Source organism: Rosa rugosa, chromosome 4 (genome assembly GCF_958449725.1).
Source record: "Rosa rugosa chromosome 4, drRosRugo1.1, whole genome shotgun sequence".
Classification (NCBI taxonomy): domain Eukaryota; kingdom Viridiplantae; phylum Streptophyta; class Magnoliopsida; order Rosales; family Rosaceae; genus Rosa; species Rosa rugosa.
In genome coordinates, this window is record NC_084823.1 from 11840323 (window position 1) to 11863162 (window position 22840).

At 37.9% G+C, this 22840-nt stretch overlaps 1 protein-coding gene and 1 long non-coding RNA gene across 17 annotated transcripts; both read left to right on the forward strand.

Annotated features, from left to right (window-relative positions):
• Positions 1–1329: 1329 nt before the first annotated feature.
• LOC133706699 (uncharacterized) lies at positions 1330–8407 on the forward strand. 2 transcript variants are annotated; one of them, XR_009844677.1, is made up of 4 exons: positions 1330–1747; positions 2214–2274; positions 3323–3391; positions 8153–8407. It is a non-coding gene; the product is annotated as an uncharacterized LOC133706699 (long non-coding RNA). The 2 variants fall into 2 exon arrangements; XR_009844676.1 differs by lacking the exon at positions 8153–8407 and having other exon boundaries at positions 3323–4999.
• Positions 8408–17772: 9365 nt separating this feature from the next.
• LOC133743128 (chloride channel protein CLC-d-like) lies at positions 17773–22473 on the forward strand. Of its 15 annotated transcripts, none has more exons than XM_062170913.1 (14): positions 17773–18359; positions 18565–18617; positions 18702–18983; positions 19088–19218; positions 19302–19550; positions 19685–19745; positions 19860–19930; positions 20233–20307; positions 20656–20807; positions 20940–21075; positions 21155–21283; positions 21878–21955; positions 22060–22115; positions 22222–22473. In XM_062170913.1, exons 7-14 carry the CDS (start codon positions 19901–19903, stop codon positions 22325–22327), a joined length of 762 nt encoding a protein of 253 aa, XP_062026897.1. In that variant the 5' UTR covers positions 17773–18359; positions 18565–18617; positions 18702–18983; positions 19088–19218; positions 19302–19550; positions 19685–19745; positions 19860–19900; the 3' UTR covers positions 22328–22473. The 15 variants fall into 15 exon arrangements, with proteins under 15 accessions (XP_062026897.1, XP_062026901.1, XP_062026900.1 ...); XM_062170917.1 differs by having other exon boundaries at positions 19865–19930; XM_062170916.1 differs by having other exon boundaries at positions 19302–19520; positions 19589–19745.
• Positions 22474–22840: the final 367 nt, after the last annotated feature.

Consider the following 22840-nt stretch of genomic DNA (forward strand, 5'->3'; position numbering starts at 1 on the left):
TTCAAGAAGAGCGTGGACGAGCGTTTTGCTGCTCTGGATCTGAACAACGATGGTGTTCTGTCCCGGTCAAAGCTGCGAAAAGCATTCGAGTCGATGAGATTGATCAAGACCTACTTCGGCATCAGCTGACGCAGCTCTACGATTCCATATTCGATAAGTTCGACTGCGACCAGAGAGGGACGGTGGATCTGGACGAGTTCAGGGAGGAGATGAAGAGATTTTGCTGGCAAAAAAAAAAGATAGAAAGAGCCTAGGCGCCGACCGCCCAGAGCCGCCCAGAGACGCCCAGCCCCGCCTAGGCCGCCTAGGCGGCCGACTTTATTCCCAGCGCCCAGCTCGCTCGACTAGGGGAGAATCGGAACTGTATTGGCGCTAGGCGCCGATTTTTAGAACAAAGCCCCCAAGCGAAAACAGGGAGATTAGTGCGCAAAACCAATGTCTAGGCTATCATTTGTAGTCGCTTAATGACAGCTTCCGCGAGACCATTTTGGGTGTGTACATGAGGAACTGGATGCTCAACATCAATCCCTAGTGACATGCAATATTCATCGAATGTTTTCGATGTAAACTCCCCAGCATTATCGAGTTGAATTGACTTAATAGGGTGGTCCGGGTAGTGAGGCCGTAGACGGATAATATGGGCAAGGAGTTTAGCATATGCAGCATTTCGAGTGGAAAAAAGCGCGACATGTGACCAACGTGTCGACGCGTCAACCAACACCATAAAAAACTTAAAAGGTCCGCAAGGTGGTTAAATTGGTCCACAGATATCCCACTGGATTCTCTGCATGAACGAAATGAGTATTTTTGGATCCTTTGCGTAGGACGGTCTCGGTCCTAATTTCCATAAGGAATAGGCTTTGCAAAACGAGCGAGGGGCCTTAAAAGCAACCAATTAATGAGGATTTTGGTTGGGCTTGTGCGTTTGAAGAACTATTAGAAGCAAAATTGGTGACTACATCACCTACCATGGTGTCATGATCATGGGAAATATCATGCATGGCATCATGGCTATGGGTGTAACGTCCCGAACCAGAATTTACTGATTTACTAATCATTAGGACGGTAAACGACATTTACTTTCACTTTTATTGTCATTTCAGCACTTTTAGTGGCCCTAAAAGTTGACTTTTTGTTCGGGTCAAAATTTGAGAAAATGTTCTTCATGAAAGTTGTAGAGGACGTTAAACCGAGCGCGTGGATATGTGGTACGTAAAAATCGGAGTTCATGTGCGAAAGTTATGGCCAAAATACTAAAGTTACTGTTCATGGTAATTTTCTATAAATACCCGAGTTATTGTGATAAGTTTCCATTTTCGGAAACTTACCGAGCCCTCTCCCTTCTCTCTCCCCGATTCTCTCTTCCTCTCCGACCTCTTCACCTTCTTCCGGCCATAACTCCTCCATCCGACGACGGATTTTGACGTATAAGATGTCGTTGGAAAGCTCTCTTCCTTCTCTTCATTTCTGGGTTCGTTTCGTAGCTTAATATGAACTGTGGAAGGTGCAGCAACGAGCAGAAGAGGACGGTCACTGTAGCAGTTTGTTATTTCCGGCGATATCTTCCGATTCCGGCAGTCTCCGGCCACCAAACCGGCGTCGAAGGTGCGGTTTTTGCCAAGGATCATTTCCCCCCTAGCCTTGAGCCACGATTTGCAGTGTGGAGGTCGAATCGAAGAAATTTCAAATCCTAGGGTTCTTGAATTTTCTGGAAATTTTTTCACCGGCCAAATTGGAGCTCTTCCAGGTAAAATTGGAACTTGTTGTAGTTGAGAAAGAGGTTGGGTTTTTTGAGTAGATGGTGCTGCCAAATTTTGGTGGCCATCGGAGTTGGTTGCCGGTGGCGCGTGGGGCCCACGCGCTGCCACTGTTGGTGGCGCGTGGAGGCGTGTAGGGCAGTGTTTTAATTCCGGTTTTTAGCCCATTAAATTGTATATTTGTTGTAGAGCTTGTATGTGAAGTTTGGTGAATTATGGAGGAGTTTGGAATTATTTGTGAATTTCCGAAGTTTGAAGTTTTGTGATTGAATTGTTGGAAATCCGGCCGTTGGATTTCCCTCTTTTTCGTTGTGGAATATGTTAATTGAGGAATTGGTGTTGTGGGAGAGATTTGGGTTGAATTTGAGAAGTAATGGAGATAGGGATTTTCAGGTTTCGTTTAGGTTCGTAATTATTTTATCGGATTGCCGTTTACGGAAATATAATTGTGTACAGGGCAATGCCGCGAGCTACGGTTAAATGAAGGAACTCGTTTGCGTGGTCGCCCAATAGTACTGTGAGTGGACTTTTGTTTTAAATAATGATGCATGCATTTATCTTGAAATTATTGATTAATTTAATTATCATTTTATTTATCGAGCATGATATTTTGTCTTGGATTACAATTTGACATTGATTTTTCATGAGTTTCAGATATGAACTTATTATGCTCGGATTTGGATTTATGATTTAATTTCGGAAATGGATTTTGAGCCTTCGATAAGTATCTCCGATATATGACTTTTATTTGAAAGCATGATTTTCGACGAATTATTTTCGAGGTGATTTCCGGAATTATACTACTTATATTATGTTTCTATTCGTCGATTTGAGATTTTATAAGAGATTTTCGAAATGAGATTTCGATGGAGTTAGTTTTTTATATTTATTTATCGACCTTCGGTTTTGGCATTGGGAATGCCTTGATGATGATCTAATTATTCTTTTAGCGTGTGGGACACGCTGTCGATTTATGTGACTTTCTACGAGAATTTCCGGGTACGGTTGGGAATCGTACCCGTGTTTTCTTTATTCGCGGGACTTATGGGGAAGCCTTACTGATTTTCGATTTTCGTATGATTTTAACCCACCATACCTGGGTCGTCATATTTATTGCTAGCTAGCCTATTAGTACTCCTCCCTGCTTACTATGTGTTTGTGGGTGAGTAAGAGCAGAGCATGGGATGCTCCAGAGTGTGGGACACTCCGACCCGAGCCTGGGAGGCTCCCTTCTTTCGTATGGTGAAACTTCTTCCCCATATTTTATCGTTGCTCCGATTTTCACTGTAGCCAGCGGGGCTGGTCTTATCTTCTTGAGAAACGAGATTTCGGTTTTACGATATAGTTTTCGAATGGGGTGACTAGCGAGGCTAGTCGATTTATCGTTTTGGAATTCTTGGATTTAAAGCTAAATGTGTTTTTCTAATTGTTGCATGCATCGGTTTTTAATGAAATAAATGTGGGAAAGTATGAAATCCTTTTTCTTTTAAATTGTTTATTTTTGTCCACTCACGCTAACGTTTTTCGTCTACTTTCCCCTGGGCCTTTCGGATTCTAATGCCCAGTTTGCAGGTGAATTAGTGGAAGTCGGGCGTACATGACATTTGAGGCATAGTTGTCACTACTTCCGCAGTGTAGGATCCCTTGATCCTTTACTCTTCTTTTTATATCCCTGTGTATAGTAGTATTGCTCTGATAACCTTTGGGATTAGTATTGTTGAGTTTTGTGTTTTGTGTAATGTGAAAGTAGAGTTGTTGGTAATTGGGAGCAGGGTGGCTCCAGGAGTATAAGGTTGGTTTGCTTGAAGTGTTTTTGTGTGTTTTATAGGTTTTTGGGTAGTCCATTTTAGAGGTGACTCTGCCGAATTTTTGGTAGAGTTATCCCTAAGGTGGGCCCCACAAGGTCACCTCGGATTTCAGGGTGAAATTCGGGGTGGGTCCTGTCAATTTGGTATCAGAGCATTAAGTTGTTAGGTTCTGTAGACTCGTTTCTATTCTGTTACCTTATATGCTTGGTGTTGCCCAGTACCTCTCGAGTGATGGCCCGACTGCAGCGGTTCCCCATCGTGTACTCTTCGGTAACTCCAAAATAAATGTGACCAGGTGAGTAGAGAGATGTCGGTGGAGCAAGGCTCGCTTAAGTACCATTAATCTCAAAACCTTCCTAGACATCACACTTACTTTGGATGAGCCTAGTTGAAGAAAAACTAAACCATTGACATTTACTACAAAAATTATATGGCAAGTGCCTATTACATCTCTTGGAAAAATAAAAGACTTAAACAAAATTGCCAGTCTCTTGATCTTGGCCTTTGAAATCTTCCACCCTCAGATTCTCAGATTGAGATCATCATCTTGATCTTCTTGTTCCATCTAATTTGCTTCCCTATCTTCACTATACACCTTGTACGAATTTGTAACTTTCTGGGACGCATTACATGCATTTGCCCAATATCCTGGTGCTCCACATCGAAGACAAGCATCTTTATGGTCTGGCCCCTTGATCAAGGCGCCTTTGGGGTGCGTTTTGGATGGCTACTTCCCTTGGTGGCATCACCACCATAGCCAGAGGCACTGCCACCCTCTCTCTTCACACGTTGACCTTCATGGTTCCGTGCCCGCTGTCTTAGCGATTACCTTCCTCTTTAGGGATACCAAAACATCCAGAATTATCCCTAGATTTAGTTCCCACAGGTCTAGAGTTATAGTTTTTCATAAGGATGTTGTCGTGATTCTCAGCTACATTCATGGCTCCAATTAGCTCATGAAACCTTGTGATGCGTCATGCATTGACATCTATCCGATAGTTATTGGCAGCCATCATTGCAGAGATGAGGAAGGTAGAGAGAGTCCTCTCGATCATCATCGTATCAGTGATATTCTTTCCACAGATTTCCATCAAAGACTTGATGAGAAGGACTTCCGAGTTATAGTCAAGTACAGACTTGATGAGAAGGACTTTCAAGGTATAGTCAAGTACAGACTTGATGAGAAGGACTTCCAAGTTATAGTCAGGTATATACTTGAAATCATAGAAGCAGAGATTGTTCCATCTCACTTCTAAATCAGGAAGCAGGGAGTCACGAACGTTGCCAAATCGTTCTTTGAGTTCGACCCACATCTTTTTGGGGTCTTCTTCATTCAGGTATTCATTTTGGAGCGAGTCATTCATGTGAAAGCAGCAACTTCTCTAGGAGTAGGCACGTTCTGACTAGGCTTAAGAATCGTATCCAGGATTCCTTGAGCCTTAAGTTGCTGGCAGACATCGATCACAAACCCACTTGTGATATCCAGAGCCTGTTGTCTCCAGTGGAGCAAAGTCCAACTTGTTCAGGTTACTCATCCTGAAAAACAACAAGAAAAGAGGGTTAATTTTGGAGCAAAAAAGGATACCACGAAAACAATAAAAATTTCTGAGAGTAGTCGCTCCCAAGAAATTAGGAATTTCTGAGCGTTGTCGCTCTCAAGAAATTGGATTCCAAGAGGTATTGGATTAGATCGAAACAATAATGTGTTTGTGGTCAATCTTCTATTCATTAGTGGCTGCCTTATTTTCACTATTTTTTTTTAGTTCAATAAAGTTTGTTCCTGTCTGTTGTTCAATACAAATTTGTAACAATTCATTAAACTTTGGACTTCCACTAACACTATATATATTGGAAAGAGCCAAACACCCATTGCTAATTTTTTTTTCTTTTTTGAAGAGAACGTACGTAAGGATACTGTATATATGGACTAGCCCTAGGGTTTTGATTAGAGCACGGCGGCAGAAATCTCTTTCCGGTTGCCGTTTGATCTAGCACTAGCAAGGCTCTTCTTCGGGGGTTATGGTCTCATGAACAACACAGGATGCTAGATTCAGTGTTGATTTGTGGTGGCAGAGGGGTAGATCGATCTATGATTTTGTAGGGGCGGTGTAGGTTCTTGGTCAGCGGTGGTCTATTATCGACGCCAGTGGGCCTTGTTGCAGTGTAATTTAGATAAGGGTTTCTTACCGGCGAGCAGTGTACGTTTATTGCAGTGTGGCTGAGGACGTGTTGAGGTCGAGGCACGTTTAGGGAGGCAGGTCGGCGGGCTTTTTTCGCTGAATTTGACTGGGTTTTGATGGTTTCTAATTGAAGATTCATGTTGTGGTGGAAAGGCCTGCCGTCGGAGGGCCTGACGATAAAGGCAGCTTGGTATCATAGAGCTAAGGCTTCTGCTCCCTTTGCTCTGGTTTGGGCTTGGGCCTTGGAGCCTGGGCTCAAACTTGGGCTAATGTGCTCTAGTTTGTGGGCCTTTAAGAAGGATGTCTTAGACCTAGTTTGACACAACAAACTGCTTAACTTATAAGTTAAGTCGCAAAAGGTGTTTGGTGAAATTTTTTTTTTTTTTTTTTAAAAGTTATTTCGAAAGTTACAACATTAAGTTACTGTTTATAAAAGTTGGTAAACAACAGCTTCAGAAGCTAAAAGGTACAACTGTTTTAAAATTAATCCCAGCTCTCCCAAACTAGGCCTTACCACCCTCATTTATCACTTACTGATGAGGGTGGGCCTGACCTAAGAGGTGGACCTTCTTGGGTATATGGGGCGATATATGGTTCATGATTCATGACCAATCATTTCTGGATCATGACTGCTACGAGAATTGGTAATTATCTGAAATAAAATTGGTGTTTTTTTCAAGCGGCTTATGGATAAGGAGTTTCTCCTATTTGTTTGCTAGAAAGTGGCGTTTTGTTGGTACCACAAGTGCGTAATTGGTTAATGGCAGGCTAGTTAATGATTTTGCTCTAAAAGACACTGAGTTTTTTTGTTTATAAGCTTGCTAAAATAGCAAGCTCGAAACAAATATGTAATGAGTTGCATTTACTTGATAGAGTTTTCGGCTTTTCTGTTTTCTATTCAAGTACATGGTAGACTCTAGCCCATTTCTAATGCCTATTGAATTTAATGAAATCAATATCTTTAGAAAAATATATAAATTTGTAACAGAGTACGTAAACTACAAAGCATGGAGAACTATTGGGTGGAAAAGCTGGTTGAATATAATACCTTACTGCCAACATTGTAATTGGATGAATACGCTACACATATTCTTTTATTTAACACCAATGAAGTCAGAAACAAAATCCAAAACTAATTTAAATATAGGGATAATTACAGTTTACCCCCATGAGGTTTGGATGTGTCATCATTTCACCCCCTCTACTTTTAATTTTGACTTTTTACCTCCTAAACTTTCCAATTTCAATCAGCCGTGTCCAATTTCTCCTATTCCGTCCAAATTGGACGTTAAGTCTGACCCTTGAGGGCTAAAACGGTCATTTCAACATAAAAAAATAATAAAAAAATTAAAATAAAAAATATTTTTTTTTCTGTTTTTTAGTTTTTTAGTTTTTTTTTTTTTTTTTTTTTTTCTGTTTCTTCGTTTTTTTTTTTTTTTTGTCTTCAACTTATACACCACAAGTTATAATAGATTTATAAAAACAAAAAAAAATACTCTAGGTGGTTGAAAGCCGCTCGCTGGTCTACGATATTTGTGATATATCTCCGATAAAGTGAAGAATTTAGGATATATCCCTAATAGTGAAGAAATATCTGTAAAACATAATTTTACACTTTATCTGTAAATAAATATCTGTAAAAAATGATTTTACACAAATATTTCTTCACTTTATTGGGGATGTACAAATATTTCTTCACTTTATTAGGGATATATCCTAAAATTCTTCAATTTATTGGAGATATATCACAAATATGTAGACCAAAAATGATTTTACACAGATATTTCTTCACTTTATTGGGGATATACAGATATTTATTTACAGATAAAGTGTAAAATTATTTTTTACAAATATTTATTCACTTTATTGGGGATATATCCTAAAATTCTTCACTTTATCGGAGATATATCACAAATATCGTAGACCAGCGAGCGGCTTTCACCCACCTAGAATATTTTTTTTGTTTTTATAAACCTATTATAACTTGTGGTGTATAGGTTGAAGACCAAAAAAAAAAAATATTATTTTAAAAAAAAAAAACAGAAAAAAAAAACTAAAAAACAGAAAAAAAAATATTAAATATTATTATTATTATTATTATGTTGAAATGACCATTTTAGCCCTCAAGGGTCAGACTTAACGTCCAATTTGGACGGAATAGGAGAAATTGGACACGGCTGATTGAAATTGGAAAGTTTAGGGGGTAAAAAGTCAAAATTAAAAGTAGAAGGGGTGAAATGATGACACCCCCAAACTTCAGGGGGGTAAACTGTAATTAACCCATATAGAGTGGACTAGAAATAGAGTTTGGATTCACTATCTGACTGACTAAAAAATCCAGAGATGAACACCACGAATAGCATCAGAATTCAATACCACTGTTTGACTTTCCTGTTGAATATTCCAGGTCCATAAGTAGAGATGAAAGTCTGAAGAAGGAGGGGAAACAGCATCCAAACAAATGAGGTGACCGGAATACTAGCAACCAAAATGCTTGGAATAGCAACCCATGAATATTTTCCATGAAGCATAATGACAAGAGGCCACAACAAAATGCAGTCATCATTGTGGCGATAGCGATAAAAAGGGTAAATAGCCCTATCATCATCTTTGTGGGCAAAATTTTGAGGTAATCATCTTGTGCATATCGTGATGTAAGAATTCCCAAAAATATAATTACTGAAGTTGTAGAAGAAACGAGTGATATAGTATCAAAAACTATAAAAACCAGAAACAAGTTTTCTTCTATGAACATGGGAAGGCCTCTGGAACCATTATTTCCGCCAGGGGATTGTGAATGGCTGTAGAAGAAACGAGTGATATAGTATCAAAAACTATAAAAACCAGAAACAAGTTTTCTTCTATGAACATGGGAAGGCCTCTGGAACCATTATTTCCGCCAGGGGATTGTGAATGGCTGTAGAAGAAACGAGTATCAAAAACTATAAAAACCAGAAACAAGTTTTCTTCTATGAACATGGGAAGGCCTGTGGAACCATTATTTCCTCCAGGGATTGTGAATGCTGCGGCCAACATGATGGTAACAATGAGAGCACCTACAACTGTAGAAGAAGCTGCTGTCCCTTTCATTGATATTTCTGCATCCTCCATCAATTTCTTGTGATTCTTGAAAAATAGTTCACGTGCTGTCAAATCATCTGAACTATTTCGAGAATCATGCATTGCTGGAGGTACAACAGTCTCCACCTCCTGCAATTCATTTTCAATACAAAAAAATTAATTAATTAATTCTCCCAGCCTAGATACCCATAAACATATAGTCTTTGAAACCTTATCATTTGAATAACGACTGTTCTTTGTAACGTTCATATCCTTAAGTTTATGAAATTCAAGAATGAGCTTAGATAGTGAACTCTTGTTTTGTAATTTTGTAGAATTTCATGGATACCAATTATAGCATAGAGGAACATTAACATATATACACTACACCAATTTCGGAATCAGACAACACATATCAGACGACAGCAAACATTTTAACTGTCGTCTGATTTAATCAGACGACAGCAAGAAATATTATGTCGTCTGAGTTTTTGAATAAGACAACAGTTTTTTCTTGGCTCTTGTGCAATAGCATTTCAGACAATGGTTGATTTTTTTGATGTTGTCTGAATGAATTAATTCAGACAACAGTTATTATGTGATGTTGTCCAAGGTTCATTTATACAATGGTTGATTTTTGCTGTTGTCTGATTATTTTTAGTCACACAACTGTTATTAGGTGTCTGTTGTCTGATATCTTTTAAGTCAATGCTTGCTGAAAGATGTTGTCTGATTTGAGTGGTTCACACAATGCTTTTTAATTTGTCTGTTGTCACATGAGTTTCAGACAATGCACCTTATATTTGATGTCGTCTGAGTTTTAAATTTGTTTTTTCCGATACAATAGCTGACTTTTAGCTAGGGTTGATATATTGCTTTAACACTTCGACAAAAATCAAAAATTGAACTTTTTCCCTCCCCATTCGACCAAAACACCCGAGCTCCCGCTTCTCTCTCTCAAAATCACTTTCGATCTCATCACTAACTTCAGTCCTCAGTACTCTCAACCCTCAGTACTCTCAGCCATCTCTCTCTCTCTCTCTCTCACCCAGTGACCAGTGACCGCTAGCTCTCTCACGAATCCTCAGCTATCACTACTGGATCTCAATATACTCACTATCCTCAGCCATCAGCTTCTCTCAGATGGATTGCATCCAATCCAAGATCTAGAACGAAGAAGCCGTCCCGCGATACAAGGATCGGAAGCGGTCTTGTACAGGTCCACCTGCCCAATTTGGCTTCAACCTCGGCTGCTGCAGGGCCACCGAACTCGGGGTTGGAGAGTCTGTCACTCTGTCCAGCAACCCGTCTCCGCCTCTCCCGCTCTCCGGTCTCCGAGTTCCGCCTCCAGGCTCAAGGTATCTCACTATCTCTCTCTCCCTCTCCGTCTCCTACTCTTCTCCTCCTCCTGACCTCCTCGGCGAGTTGGCGACGGCTCCTCCCCTCCTCCAGTCCTCCTCTTCTTCTCTTCTGAAGTTCTGGCCTTCTGGATTTCTGAATTCTAAAATTCTAATCTGTAATTTCCGGGTTCGATTGTTGAATTGTTGAATTGTATAGTTGAATTGTTGAAATGGGTTCCGGGTTCGATTTCGGATTTCCAATTGAATCTCCTCCTCTCCGTCTCTGAGCTCCAGCGGTCCAGCCTCCAGGTATCTCTCTCACCCTCTCCGTCTTCTTCTCCTCATCTTCTCTTCTTCTTCTTCTCCTTTATATTTGAATATTCCATTTTTTTTTTTTAAGTTTCTGATCTTCACTTCTTCATCAGTTCTTCGGCGGCTCGGCCCTTGAGGCTTGATCAGTTGCTGCCTTGCTGGGTTATTCACTCCAGTCACTCCACCGAATCTAGAATGTTAAAGAGGTGTTCTAAGACAACCCAATTCATCTCCAAATTGATAAAACCCAAATTGAAATTGTTAAAACTAATGAAATTGTTAATTCTGATAAATCCCAGTTCTTGGGTGGGTTGGATTTGCTGAATTTGTGCGTATAATTTTCTAGCTAGTCATTCATTTAATTCAAATACCAATTTTGACATCATTGCTTGGAATTTGGAATGATATCGAAGTCCATCGTTTGATGTGGTATAAGGAGTGTGAGGCAAATTTTCCTCACTGTAAAATCCTATGTTACTGATTACTGGAAGAACAGGAATCTGGGTATTGATTGTTCTTGGAACCATTAATATACGAGAAATTATTGGATACGTGAAATTTTGAAGTTATTTTTCACTGGATTCTGTACTTCTGCAGTTTGTAATTGTCTCTTTGACTGGATGGGGTGCACTTATCTTTAGTGGATACAAGTTTTTCACCGGAGGCAAAGGCAAGAAGGAAGAGGTATGTCATGTTCTCCGGATCCATGGAATTTGAACCATTAATCACTTATTTTTTGTTGGGGTTATAGGCTGTTCATTTGTTGTATATATGTTGATTCATGACTTGGTAATTACTCAAGAAGTGTGATAACTGGGGTAAGGTCAACATATATATAATCAGGAAGCTTAAAAAATTACATTCCTGGGTGGGGATTAGGGTAAATTGCATTGCTTCCTATAATTCTTTTGCATTCTGTAAATGTGAACTGGCTGTGATTTGTGGGGGAGTTGTTTTGGTGGGATGTGGTTTTGAGAAAATGGTATGATATCTGTAACATTCTACTACCAAGAAGAATTTTTTTTTTTCTTCTTTGCTGTGCATTCATTTGGTTTTTTGTTTTTATCTCTAAAGCTTCTATCCAGTATATACTGTATACCTGTTATAATTTGAACCTCTGTAAATTGAATACACTACATGAATGGAGAAGAATCATGTTTTATGATAATTTTTCCTCTACTCTTCAAAGTTCTAAAGGGCAAGAACTTTTGGAAAACACATTTATTTGTTTTCAATTTCCAGAAGAGGATGGACTCATATTCATTCTTTGGTATATGGGCTTCATATTATTTTCTTTTACTTATTCAAAATGCAGGATGATGGGGACCAATTCGTGTAAACATGCATCAGGTTCATTTGACTGGAATTTCTTACATTTTCCTCCAACTTCTTTGCAGGTTCATTTGACTGGGATGTTTGTGTGACTTTTCGTCTTTTCCTTAGGTTTGCATTTTCCTTTATGCATGTCCCTTGTTTATATTATATGCATTATGTACTGCTTTTACTGCTTATGATGTTGTAGTTATGGTTCTGAGCTGGGTGCTATTCCCCGTAGCCAGTTATCTGTTGGTTATTTTGTCTTTCGTATGAAAGAAGTAATAAGTGAGTACATACTTTGGTGTAGCAGGTATACAGTTGCTTTGGTTCTCCCTTTGTTTATTTTCAACATTTTGTTACTGAGGCTATTAAACCTTTCTGAATAATAATAGTAGAGATTTTTGATCAAATAACTGAGGTTGATGCTTTTTGATGCAGGGCTTTCCGAGGGTAAATAAAAGGATGTACTTAAAGCTGCTGGTGCATTGTTTTCATTTGTAAGGTTTAGGTAGGGTTAGTGTGCATCACATTTATGGACAAGTATAAGTTTATGGTTAGTGTTTTATGGTTAGGGTTAATGTTGGGATGGAATGACTTTGTTGAATATATGGATGAATGTATCGGATCTTTACATAAATGAATTTGTTTTGAATGTGTTGTCATTTGGATTCCATATGTGCAGAATGTCAGTCTTTTGAATGTCTCTCAGACCATTCTATTCCAGCTAAAAACTATTGTCTAATAATTATTCATCATAAAATGCCTAGCAAAAACTGTTGTATGAGCTATCTAACTATAATACATTAAGGACTAAAAGAATGAGAAAGCCATTGTCTAGCAAAACAACAGACAACAGTTTTTCGGAGAAACCTATAATATCAATAATGGATAGACAATGGGAATTTCAACTACATGTTGTCTGACCCAACCTTCAGACAACAGCAAGCATATAAGCCCCTGTTGTCTGACACAACCTTCAGACGACAGCAATCATATAACCCGCTGTTGTTCTTTCTGGTATTCAGACAACAGACAACATAGTAGTCGCTGTTGTAGTAAACTTTATCAGACGACAGTTTTTTGGTATTGTCTGATCCATGTATCAGACGGCATTGAGATAGACAACAGCAAAGTATATAATCAGACGACAGTGAAAAACTGTCGTCTGATTGAAAAATTGGTGTAGTGTATATACATGTATATTTAGAAATTCTGACCTGAAACCACTGTAGTTCTCTTTGCATTTGTAAATTTGCACCTTGAATTTGATTGAACTTTGAAACTACTGGAGATAAATTTCCTGTACTATGCAGCATACTATTTCTAAAGTTGGCTAAACGAAGGGGAAATTCTACGGTACATGTATGTATGTGATACACTCATTTACAAATCTGACAACAATTTTGTTGTCATTGTGGTAAATAGAGTTATTTTTTGGGTAATTTTAGTTCTATTACATGTAATTACTCCACCTACGATATTTTTACAAGTTTATGAATAAATTGTTGTCGATGTAGTAACTTGGTTCAATTATATGTAAATGTGTAAAACAAATGTGATAACTTTGTTGTTAATGTTGTAAATTTGGTTCACTAAATTGTAATTTTGGTTTAATTAGATGTAAATGAGTGTATGATAAACATCCAAGTACTCTAGACACCCCCTAAAGAGCCGTTCGAGAGCGGACGTCCGCAACCCAGAAAAAGTGCTGACATCGCTCCTCCGGCCTCAATCAAGCGTTGACGGCGCGGCTCAGCTTACAGGACGGATGCCAGGGGTCTGAGAAGCCAGTCTGCAGTCGGGTGGAGTCGCCGGCGACAAGGTTGCAGCGCTGTCTAGAACTTGCAGTTGCAAGTGAGGTCGCTGCCCAGAAACCTTCAACCTCGATTGCTACCCAGAAGCGGTCTGGGATGCCTCCAGCCTTCGTCCGACATGCCCTGAGCCGCCGCCGCCGCCTGAAAGTTACTGCAGCATCGACGTCCGCACTTTAGCGATAGTGCGGACATCCGCCTGTGATCGGCCCTATATATATATATATATATATATATATATATATATATATATATATATATAACAGTCCGTCTCAGGAACGGACGTCCGTTCCTCAGCTAAGGAACGGATTTTCATATTTTGACCACTTTTCGATCACATATTCACATCTTAACCGTTTAGTTTTTAGGTCCTAATGTATAGATCACTTCTGCAAAATTTCAGCCAAATTGATGATCGTTATGGCATCCAAACTGCAATTTACCATTATAAAAATGAACGGTTCATGATATATATATATATATATATGAAGCAAATGGATGCTCTTATGTTGTGAATTTGGTTAAATCTAAAGAGCTATGAAAGTTTGTTGTTTGTTCATTGGGATTAGATTGATGAGATAGAAAGCTAGCTACTATATATTATCCAACTTATACACATGACCGTTGAATATTCGTCAATCATGACAGTTATACATAAATTAGGTCCATGCAACTTGTACAAATGTATACAGATGACACACTATGTAAACATCAGTCAAAATCTAAAATGTTGGGATACAATTACATACAGCTTCTAAATTGTTGAATGGTAGTCAAATATTGAGATGGAAAAGGAGAACATATTTGTGACTGAGAATGTTTCAATATCATTCACAATTAATCATATAAAGGGTATATATACAACCCTATTGCATGTACTACACATTAATATAATCCAATATAGGAAACTAATTCCTATATATATAAGGTAACTATTGAATACACATATTATCCTAATGACTCACGTGTCAACTAATAATGACTCATGCGTCAACATTATGACTCACACATTTAGAGCATCTTTAGCAATGCTAGCCATTTTTGAGTCAAATTTTAGCCAAAGTAGCTAAAAAGTCATTTTAGCTAGCCCTTTAAAAATACACTTGTATCAGTGCTTTCTATTTTAGATTGTTTTGAATTTATATTATTTTTTAAATTAAGATTAAATAGTTTAAATGTATTTATAAGTTACATAAAATAACTTAAAATGAATGTTTTAAATTATAGAGAGTCTCATCTCGCTCTCTATATTTAGGAGCGAGATAGCTAAAAGTTATAATGGAGAGCCACTTAGGAGTCCGGTGCAGCTGCTAAAATAGATAAAAAGCTAAATATGCTCTCCAAAATAGCTAAGGAGACAAAATAGAGAGTCTGCTAAAGATGCTCTTACAAAATGGCCCTATTGAGTTCTACGTATAATATTATTTAAGAAAAAAGAATGGAGATGTGTACTACTAGAATCAGATGTGTATTGTTGTGCTCAGAACAAGTCCATGGTTGACAACGCACTGACGCTAATTATGCTTTCGCAAGTCTAGCAGAAGTAACGCTTCAAACCGTTAGGCAACTCCCCAACCAAGATTGCCCTCCTTGACTGGGGACTTGGGAGACTTGTACTTACATGAGCATTTGCCAAGCATAATTATCTATAATGAGCCATGCTCATACCACCGCCAGCGGTACCAACAACCATCAACGGTGTAACCTACGGAAACACAGCCAAACAAGCTATCACCTGAGCCTCGGCTCACCCCCAGATTACGGCTGACGCGCCGCCACGTGCCACGCCAAGGTCGCCTCACTGAAGCATCAGAAGCTGGGAACTGAAGCATATCAGTCCCACATCGAAAACAAGGAAGAGGTCAGCCTCTTCCCCACCTATAAAAGGTCAACTGCTCTCTCCTCATTAATTACGCATTTACTACTTACCTACTGTTATTCTGTCAACATAAATACATTGACTAACTTAGGCATTGGAGAAGAGAAGACCGCCAACCGCAGTCTCCTTCTGACGCCCTTTGTATTTCATTTGACAGATAGCGGGAACAACAAGAATATCACAAGTAGCGGTTCGCCCCTTGAACCAGCGTTATCCGAGGTTTAGCTATCGTTAAGTCTTAGACATTAACAAACCTGATCTGAATCCCCTCCGGAGTAGAACTTGGGCACGATTTCTCAGCCGCCAATACTCTTAGCCACAGTCACTCGCCTTCACGACTCCTAAATCAGAAGCTCCACCAAGTGGAGTCCACCCCAACCACTAGAAACACACCCGTGTCAAAAGCTAATAAGCTCTCAAATCACGAGGTTGTTGACCCGTTCTATGTGACGGGCTAGCATCTAACACATCGCAGCTGTCGCTACCACGAAACCCTAGGATCTATAAAAGAAACCCTAAGTTTCGTTTTCATGAGGCGGTGATTATTTATTTTACTAGCAAAAGTTTATATTCTAACCAACACTTTAAATATATAGAACAGTTAGGAATAGTGGACTCAGCTTTAGATATATGTATAATCAGGCTAACACTTCTAGGTTATCTAACCTAACAAGAATATGTCGAATACGTCAAGAAAGATTCAATTACCAACCTTTAAAAGCCATATATGTTAAAAGATTCAGATGTTCCTTAGGTGCTTGGACTAAAGTTTTGGTGGTGAGGCTCCCAAACATTAGTCTCTAGTCTCTACTAGTATCTACTTGAGCGGAACTCCGGTTGGTGAAGAGAAGCACCGTTGGCCTTAGCTAGAAGTTTTCTTGTGTAAGGTCTGGTGTAGTTGTTCTTAAGCTCTTATAGGTTTCTTTTTTGAAGTAAAACTCTCCTAAATCATTTCTTGGTTTTCATATAAACAAGTTATAAAGCTTAGAAAGTTGGATATACCAAGGTGGTTACAAATGCCATGAGCCAAAATGGTCCAAACTCCAACCCAACTAATCGCCTCTTTCCATAGATTACAAATAATGGCAAATCCCAAGAGCCTTAAAAACACCCCATTGACAATAGCCAGATAAACAGTGCCCTTGTCCAAAATGTACCAAACCACATGCAAGATCGCTTGTCGGCAAATTCGCGACAAGAGGAAACCGAAAGTATACAAATTTGACCCTGGAAGTGGAAATAACGCCACAAGCATGGTTTACAATTTGGACCCAATCCTAACTTAAATGAGTAGAACTCATTAGAACTAGATAAAAAAACAAAAATCAAAACAATATTTGTATTGTTGTAGAACATGTGCATAGCATACTTTGTCATGATCTTTTGCATGCCAACATATTTGAAATTGCAATGCAAATTCAAAATTATTCAGAAGACTTGTTGAGGGGTTGCTTCAACTTTTCGGTATGCTACATCCACATTGTTCATCTTTTAAACGCCTTCTATGTGATGGTTATTAGTTATTAAAAAACAGGCAATATTAACTTCTTGTTTTTTCAATGTCAACCTAGGAGTACTAAATCGTACCTATGAAATGAAATCAACTCATGGCCAAATCTTCGAGCTTATCCGTTGCATGGGTGAAGAGACAAGAAATATGGACTCTTTTACACTAGAACAACTCAACATGGTGAACACAGCTTTATTCGAAGCTATTGAACAAGGGAACATTGAGTTTGTTACTCATGTGTGTAAAGCAAATTCAAGACTCATCGACACATTTGATGAAAAAAGGAGTATATTTCATTTTGCCATTGAATGTCGTCAAGAAGAGATCTATAGTCTTATATATGGTCTTTAAAAAAAAACTCTATTTACCACAATGACAACAAAATTGTTGTCAGATCTGTAAATGAGTGTATCACATACATACAGGCCGAGTACCGTAGAATTTCCCCGTTTAGGGGGTGTTTAGAGTACTTGGATGTTTATCATACACTTATTTACATCTAATTGAACCAAAATTACAATTTAGTTGAACCAAATTTACAACATTAACAACAAAGTTATCACATTTGTTTTACACATTTACATATAATTGAACCAAGTTACTACATTGACAACAATTTGTTCATAAACTTGTAAAAATATCATAGGTGGAGTAATTACCTGTAATAGAACTAAAATTACCAAAAAAATAACTCTATTTACCACAATGACATCAAAATTGTTGTCAGATCTGTAAATGAGTGTATCACATACATACAGGTACCGTAGAATTTCCCATATATATATATATATATATATATATATACACTACAAGAAATTTGGGTATATGCAACGGGTTTATATGCAAGGTGTCAAAATTCCTTGCAATTGGTTGACTTATACAAAGAATTTTGTGAATCCTTGCATCTGGCTCTTTGAGTTTGCAAGGAATGCAACAATTCCTTATACTTGGTCTTCTCAAATCTAAAAAATGGTAAATTCCTTGTATATAGATTTAGAATCCTTGCAATTATTACTGGGCGGGATGTTTTAGCGCCCTCCAAAATCACAATTGCAACGATTTAAGTCGCTTCCTTGTTTTTATTTGTGGACTCCTGTCGGACCCTTTATCACTTGATTGAGTCTAGTTAGAAAAAGAAGAAACAAAAGCTCTCTATGGTCCTTCTAGATCGATGAAGAATACACCCAAAACACCAAAACCCCAAATCCAACTGTCTGTGGCGAATCTGGAACTCATGAACACTCGCACTCCAACTCAACCCCAAAAGTCAACAACGCCAGGTTCTCCATCTCTCCTGTCGTCATTGCTACCCATCTCTGCTTTCTCGCTCGCTCCCACTCACTCAATTAGTTGGGTCTTCTTTATCGCTCGCACTAGCTCGCAAGGTTCTCTCTTGATTTCTGGATATAATTTGGTTTGTTTTCAATTTAGTTTGCCTAGGGTTTCAAGACTGGGCTTTTTATTTAGGCATTGTCCTCTCTCTCGACCTCTCAATTTTGTTAAAGCTTCAATTTTGTTGGGTTGTATGTTTAACTGCTCTATTGTTTGTTTTGGATTTTTTTTTTTTTTTGCGTTTTTGCTTGGTTGTAGGTTGAATTGTTCTGGTGATGCCGATTGAAATTACTCGTGAATGTGTATTCGAGGTATTGTAGCATTTCTAGATCCCCCTATTTAAGATATTCAGAATGTTAATAGTTATGATTTCTTTGAATCTATTAATTTTGTAGCGTATACCACGTGCGTTTGTGAAGAACTTCAATGTGTGGCCTTAGAGGCCCTTGTGGAAAACTGTGGGCTGTGAATTTAAAAGAGATCGAGGGTCGCGCGTGGTTTTCCATAATGGTTAGCAGAGTTTTGCAAAGCTTCATTTTCTGGAAGTTGGGGATTTCTTGACTTTCACTAAAGATGGTGGATCAATTTTTGATGTCATAATTTATGGTAAAAGCTACTGCAAGAAGAATGTTGAAGCACCAAGAGCAGGATTGGCAATGTTGTGGACAGAACAATTAGTAAGTTATACTATTTATTATTTCATTTCTCCACAGCTTATAGAAGTTTGGTGTGTGCCATCTTGTAACAACTTGATTTTGCTGTTGTATTTGGCATTATACAGACAACCACGTCATTTTAGGAAAGAGACCTGCACTTGATCTTGTTGAAGAAACATCTATTGGATCCGTCTCCTTCAATCTGGAGAATCCATTTTTTACTACTATTTTTTCAAGATATGCTTGATATGACCTGGTGAGTACTTACTTTGTCACCATATTCTTAAGCCAATGTCAACTGCTTTATTTCTAAGAAGCTTTTCCCTGTTTTAATTGCAGAGAATTCAGACCAGAGTAGTCATAGCTGCAGGTCTTATGAGCAATGAAACTATAATGCTTCAAGATCCAGCTGGGAGGCCATGGTCTATTAAACTCAAAGAAACGACAAGGGGTCGATTTGCGTATGGAAGGCTGGTGTAATGGTGGTGCTGAGAAGAACCAAGCTAGGAAGAAGAAAGAGAGTGTATGGAGCTTGAAGAAAGACCATCATTTTTCAAGGTCCTTGTTGATGACTTCTCCCAGCAACTGGTAACGTATATTAATCTCACTTCTTTTTCTTTTTCAAGGTTCTCTGCATAGCTCATCAATGAAATTCTGAGCTAAGTGATGCCCATCAAATTCCGTTTACTACTATTTGTTTCGTGTTCTTTTGGGGAATCAAGTATTAAAAATTCCTACCACAGTCTGCAACCAAACAACAAGCCAAGAATTCCTAGTATGCAGGTATATTAATTAACCTCAATCTGCAATTGTTATGTGGAGTATACGTTGTATTGGATTTTTAACTTTTTTGGAGTGTGCCTCTGTATCCATACTCTGAAATCAAGTCACTTCTAGTGTAGGGTACTTTCAAGCTAACTTCTTGAAACTAGTTCAAAATGGTTGATAGCAACGCATCATCTGCAAAGGTACATAGCTGACTCAACTGTTCTGCCATCTTAAAAGATCGTGTTGAATCCAAAAGTAGTACCATAAAGCATTTTATGCACCTGTTCTGTTTGAGGATTAAAGAATAAAAGAGTGACTCTCCAACACAAATATGGTTAGTTCTGTAATTGGTTTAATTATAATTGGATATTGGATAAAATTTCAGTGATGTCCTAGTCTTATTTACATATACATTGAGTAATGGTTATTTACTGTCCACTATTTGCAATTTCTTTTGCAAGTGAACTGGGAGTTTTGTTCCTATCTGTTTCTTTATTTGCAGGATGATGCTATCAGGAATTTGTTTAGTGCAAAAACAATACATGAGTACAGTGCCCAAAGTTTATTGACCTTCTTGGTATTGCCTTTATTTACTTAGCTCAACGATTCCCTTTGTTGTATATATACTGCTGAATTGCTGATACACCAACATGCTTGTGCAATTTGTAACCTAATTAGATGGTGTTGGTTGACCAGGCTTTCTATTTTGCATATATTATTTCACTTGGGTAGTTCTGTTCCTTAAAGAGTGTGTCGTAGCTGTTCCTTATCTGTTCTTTGATTTTAAAATTCAAGTATACTTCCTAGGCATTTCTTTGTCTAATCTTATGCCTTCAATAAAATGTATTCAGGTCCTCAAAGTTTGCTGGACATTTTTTCCCCTGATTTTATTTTTATATAACCTTTTCTCCCTAACTGAATGCAGGTTATGTTTTACACATTAGCAGTTGTGACATTTGGTACTGCTGTTCCAGCTGGTCAATTTGTTCCTGGAATAATGATAGGATCAACATATGGACGTCTTGTAGGCATGTTTGTTGTTAGCTTCTACAAGAAGCTCAACATTGAAGAGGGAATGTAAGTCTCTTTTACTCATAATATTAGTTTAGTCAAATGCACTTTACTAGCAAACCTTTTCCCTTTAGATCTACATTTGCTATACATGCAAATTATTAATTGACTTGCTCCTGTGCTTGGTGGTTCTGCTAGATATGCACTACTTGGAGCAGCTTCTTTTCTTGGAGGTTCAATGCGAATGACGGTGTCTCTATGTGTCATTATGGTTGAAATCACAAATAATCTGAAATTGTTGCCTCTTATCATGCTTGTTCTTCTTATTTCAAAGGTACATCTTTTGGAATTTTTACTTATGGTTATTTTGATAAGATAGTGTAGAAAATTACTTATAAATTATACCTTTTTAGGCTGTTGGAGATGCATTCAACGAAGGCCTGTATGAAGAACAGTCGCGGTTAAGGAACATTCCACAGTTAGAATCAAAACCCAAATATCAAATGCGGAAGATGACAGCAAAGGAGGCTTGTGGAAAAAGGGTGAACTTCCTTTCAATTTGATCTTTCTATATGATTGCAGACTATGGGCTTGTTCTTGCTTTACTAATATAATAGAAGGGCTTTCTTGTTTGTGTAGTGAATATGTAGCTATAGTATCCTCTAATTTTATTTTTTATTTTATTGTATAAATTTTTTACCAGCAATAACTTCTCATACGCAGGCATTAGAATTGAGCCATATTTGCAAGTACTATAGTTCACCTGTCAGGAATTTTGTACTATACATTCAAATTCCAACACATCTACGCCGAGTATGAACAACCTTAAACCCCAATAATTACAGCCAAATTGATTTGAAAGGAGCCTTTTTGGCAAAAGGATTTTTCCTTTTTCTTTTTCTGACATATATGACTTTATTGAATAATTGGGGATTTAGGGGTTCTCAATATTTCGGCTTTTAACCCTCCTACTTTTTGCATTGGAAGCATTTTTCTATATGTCTGAGCACATTGTACTTGCAGTCCTTTGTAAAACAGTCATACTCATAATGCATCAACCTCGTTCTTATTTTTTTATTATTTAATCTTACTTTATTCCTTGCAAGCTCACGGTGTTCAATTGTGTTTTTGTGAAGGTGATTTCCTTCCCTCGTGTTGTTAAGGTTGCTGATTTGGTTTCTATTCTACGGAGCAACATCCACAATGGCTTCCCTGTATGTCATACTTAAGTTTTCTCCTCTTTGTCTTTGTTTGTGTGTCTTGCTCTTGTATGATATAGAAATTCTGAAATTGTGTTTCCTGTTATATTGTCTTGCAGGTGATTGATCATTCTAGAAACGGAGAAACACTTGTCATTGGACTAATGCTTCGTAGGTATGCTGTTTTCATTCTTCTACGAAAAAGCCTGATTTCATTTGTTAGGCAAAGAGTGCAAATGTTGACAATATTTTAACTTGGTTGCATTTGATTTGCGATGCAGTCACTTGTTGGTACTTCTGCAGTCGAAGGTAGATTTTCACAAGGATGTGAAGGTAGCAAATGTACTTCTTGATGACTACTGTGAAGCCGTGGCCAGAGATTTTTGATTTGGCAAAGCTTTTGGATCACCAAGTGTTCTGTGGTTAAGTGAAATATTGCTAAATTGCAATTTTTGATGTACAAACGAACTAATTGTTTTTAATTCAAGGAATAAAAGAAAAGTCTGGAATGAAAATTGGTGTATTTTCTTTTATTCAGTTTTAATTTTTTAATATTTTTTTTATTTTTTTAAAAACTAAATGCAAGGAATGATATACAAGGAATTCTCCTTGTATATTAGTTAACCATAGTTAATCTCAGGTGTTCAATTCCTTGCATTTGAGATGAATAATTCCTTGCATTTGTGAACTCAAATGCAAGGAATTTTCAAGTCGTTGTATTTGCTCTTTTGCAAGGGCCACTTTGCAAGGACCCAAATGCAAGGAATATTCCTTGCATTTGAGTTAATGCAAGGAATTTCCAGCTTTTTACAAGGAAAAAATTCCTTGCAAAATGCCATTTTTCTGGTAGTGATATATATATATATATATATTTTACTTATTTATATATATTTTTTTTCA

Bases quoted from the DNA above. Each gene is read 5' to 3' on its own strand.
- LOC133743128 (XM_062170909.1), top strand. From the start codon at position 19,901: ATGGTTGATAGCAACGCATCATCTGCAAAG. The intron at 20,308-20,655 runs GTATTGCCTTTA...AACTGAATGCAG, and splicing joins AAAGTTTATTGACCTTCTTG to GTTATGTTTTACACATTAGC. The intron at 21,076-21,154 runs GTACATCTTTTG...ATACCTTTTTAG, and splicing joins TTGTTCTTCTTATTTCAAAG to GCTGTTGGAGATGCATTCAA.